At 51.1% G+C, this 3917-nt stretch overlaps 1 protein-coding gene across 1 annotated transcript in view; it reads left to right on the top strand.

The window, feature by feature from the left end:
* Positions 1-3917, top strand: part of Znf652 (zinc finger protein 652) — a 17920-nt gene that overhangs the window by 8252 nt on the left and 5751 nt on the right. Inside the window, exon 5 of the mRNA XM_010620320.3 lies at positions 3865-3913. Within this exon, the coding sequence (XP_010618622.1) occupies positions 3865-3913 (49 nt within the window). The remainder of the gene's footprint in view (positions 1-3864; positions 3914-3917) is intronic.

Raw genomic sequence — 3917 nt, forward strand, 5'->3', positions numbered from 1 at the left:
AAAAAAAAAAAAAAAAAAAAAAAAGAATGATAGTAGGGCCGGGGATTTAGCTCAGTGGCATTGTGCCTGCCTCACAAGTGCAGAATCCTAGGTTTGATCCCTGGTACCACACACACAAAAAACAATGATAGCAGAAGGCCAGGCGTGCTGCTGAATGCTGGAATCCTAGCATTAAGGAGGCTGAGACAGGAGGATTGCCATGAGTTTGAGGCCAACCAGGGGTACATAATGAGTTCAAGGCCAGCCTGAACTATATAGCAAGACCCTGTCTCAAACCAAAAGAAAACAAAAAATGATAGTAGTATCTGAGAGCATCCAGGAAGAAGATGACTCAGATAAGTAAAGCAGGGTTCACACTTAGAGAGGATGGAGTATTGGGGGTTAAGGCCCTGTGGGAATCACACGGGTCATGAAGATGTCTTTGCAGTTCAAAGTGAGGCACAACTTGTCTAGGGAACCCGGCCAGCCATCAGACATCAGCCATCATCCAGGCTTCCCAGGACGGGGACTGTTTACGGCAGGGTGCTGAGTGCCTGGGAACACAGGCTGAAATCTGGCTTCCACCTCTCGGAGCTAAGGCTGACGCACGTTCCTGGAGGTGCTGTGGTTTGCCCCACATCCGCCCTCTAGGTAGGAACCCCTTTACCTTCAGGTGAGGGAACCGAGGCCCAGAGCTTGCATGACCTGTCCAGGGCAGTCTGAGTGCTGCCCAGACCACAGGCACAGCGGTGCTCAGCGAGTCGGAGGTGGAGGCTGAGGGCACCGCTCCAGGGCCTGGTCTTCTGCGTCCGGTCGGCCGGGCTGCGCTGATGGCACACACAGGAAATCACCACTTGGTTGCTTTACGAGTGACGGGCGCTTTGCCCCCTGAGTGCTCCTTGGTCAGTATACCCTTTGCCTAAGGAAAAGTCTGTATTAGAAGTTGAGTGATACGGAGAGGACTGTTGGGCACAAAGCGTTAGAGCAGAGAAATCAAAAATCTGTCAGTCCCGAGACAAGCTGAACGTATATACTGCTAAGAGAAGGTTTTCGGTCCAGCAAGGACACGGTGTTGATGAGAAGGTGTGTGCCAGTTTCAGAGGTGTTAAAGTGTCAGGGCAGATGCGTGTCTCAGAATGAACGATACCTGTAAGTGTTTGCTAAAGCCTAGTAAACAAGGCTGCTGTGCTCAAGAGCTGCTCATCCGGCAGGTGCCGTGGGCGGTGTGCGAGGGTGTGGCAGTGGGGAGGGACAGGCAGGGACAGATGAGAAGGGACCCGGAGCCACGGAGGAATTCTGGACTTGAAGAAAGGTCAGAAGGGAACAGTTTTAAGCAGTGTGTGACATGACCCTTTCTTTTTTTTTCCTGGTGCTGGGCTTGAACCCAGGGTCCTCCCACTGATCTACGTCCCCAGCCTTTTATTTTTACTTTGAGACAAGTTCTCACTAAGTCACTAAGTTGCCCGGGCTGGGCTCCAACGTGTGATCCTCCTGCCTCCGCCTCCCCCAGCGCTGGGATCACAGGTGTAGCCGCTGGCTGCAGTGTGCAGAGCAGACTGCAGGGTGACAGCAGGGGCAGAGATGGTGATGCCAGCCAGGTGGATATTGTGGGTTCTAGTGGGAGCTGTGGGGACGCAAGCTACAGGAACAGCAGAGGGTGAAGGGACAGCACAGGGTGACCCAGTGGGCTCAGTGACTGTCAGCTGCAGATGACGTGGGAGGGAACTCAAGGTCTAGCATCAGCTTTGGGGCTTTCTACCATTTGCAAATTTAGACTAGTGGAGAGAGGAGCGGGTGTGATTTAATTTTACATTTGTAAGTTTTGAGATAACTGTGGGACGTTCTGGAAGAGATACCTGGAAAGCAGTTTGAAGAAGTGGTTAAAGCGCCACAGAGGGATCTGTAGCTCTGTAGATCTGGGAGCTCCCAGGGCCGCCCGAGCGTGTCTGTGGCCGGATGACAGCGGCTGCCTTCCTGCGCTCCGCCGACTTCCCTGCAGTCTGTCTCCATTTCCAGAGCTTTCTTCATGCTCCTCACTGCGCTGCGCCTAAGGGCGAGGTCTGCGCGCCCCCTACCAGCCCGGCCTGGTGAACTTGCGTCCCGTACCTTCCGGGGGTCTGTTCCCACGCTCCCCTCAGTGGACAGTGCACAGAAGCTGATTTCCAATGTTGTTTTTATTCTTCGTTGGTTCAGCCCTTCAGGGTTCAGAGGAACCTTAACGTCACTGGCAAGCACCGTTAGGAGCTGAGCAGCATGAATAAGGAGAGGCAGAGGAAGGTGGGGTTGGGGTTTATGCCTGTGCAGGGATGGAGCAACAAAGCAAGTGACTAAAGGTTGGGAAACAGCTGTAATTGGAGCCGTGGATTTGTGGTAGTCATTTGGGACTCACTGAGAGCCTCAGACTACAAATGAGAGATGCTGAGAGAGCAGGACTGTGTGCCAGCGTGAGCTAAATGCGTGTTCCTCGCTTTGTGTCCCTGCGAAATAGGCAGGGAGTCCCGTGGGGACTATCTGCTTAGACTAGACTAGAAACGCAAGGCTGATGCTTTCAAACCGGACCACCAAGGGGCAGGGGCCATGGGTCTGCTAATTGGTTATCACACAGGGCTGCTTTTAACACATTATTGCACGAGTCACGTTATTTCAGAAAATACAGATTAGCATTAAAAATAAAGTAAAAATTGAGCAGATGTGCCTGAGGCATGAGGATTGCTTTGAGTTCCAGGCCAGCCTGCACACATAATGAGTTCAGGTCCATCCTGAACTACAGAGTGAGACTGTTTCAAAAGAGCAAACAAGCCTGGCATGGTGGTGCAGGCCTGTAATCCCAGCACTCGGGAGGCTGAGGCAGGAGGATCTCTGTGAGTTCGAGACCAGCCTGGGCTACACAGTGAGTTCCAGGTCAGTCTCAACTGCTGTCTCAAAAAAAAATAAAAATAAAAATCACCCATAATCTACATTACCTAAAAATAATCATTGGTATTGTTATATTCTATTTGTATCTTTCCTATGCATATTTTAAAGGTAGATACATTTTATAACTTGCTTGTTTTACTAGATCATAGATAATCCTTATAGATTAAAGATTTTCATGTTAATAATTACATTTATGTATTCTACAACGTTTTCATTGGCATTCATTGATTTATGATTTGGTTTTTTAGTTGTTTTGGTTTGGTTTTGTTTTTTGTTTTGGGGGCTTGTTTGTTTGTTTGTAGTGCTGGGGATCAAACGCAGGACCTTGTGCTTGTGAGACAGGCATGGTGCCACTGAGCTAAATCCCCTGCCCCTGGTTTGGTTTTTTGAGATGGGGTCTTGCTATGTAGTTGAGGCTGGCCTTGAACTCACTGTGTAGCCTAAACTGGTCTCAAATTCACAGCGATCCTCCTGCCTCAGCCTCGGGAGTGTTGGGATTACAGGCATGGGCCACTATGCCCCACTCATATTGGAATTAATCGGTGCTATTTAAAACAATTTTTGAAGGCCAGGACAGTGGCTCTGCCGTCTGCCTTGCAAGGCAAGGTCCTGAGATCCATCCCCAGTACCAAAAAATCAATAAAAAAAAAACCCAGAATTTGATTTTTACGAAGATTGGAGAAAATGGCTCTGCACCATGCAGAAAGAGGAGTACAAGACACGTGCACAGCAGCACAGGGCAGGGCAGAAAAATGACAGCAGAAAAGATCAGAGAAACGGGGGCTGGGGGGTCAGTGGCCCTGACAGGGAGGACGCGGGTCCCTCCTATTCGGCAGTCGGTTCCCTCCTCCCTGGATGGGGAGCTAGGGGAGAGAGGCTGCGCTGGGGCCGGGGGAGCCTCCCAGCGGTGGGGAGACCCCGACGCTCCGTCGGCGCCCGGGGTCACGCGTCTGTGTGCATCGCCCGCAGGAGAGAAGCCCTTCATCTGCGAGATCTGCGGCAAGAGCTTCACCAGCCGGCCC

Source organism: Fukomys damarensis, unplaced genomic scaffold, assembly GCF_012274545.1.
Source record: "Fukomys damarensis isolate Sample0158 unplaced genomic scaffold, DMR_v1.0_HiC HiC_scaffold_13, whole genome shotgun sequence".
In the NCBI taxonomy this organism is placed as follows: Eukaryota; Metazoa; Chordata; class Mammalia; order Rodentia; family Bathyergidae; genus Fukomys; species Fukomys damarensis.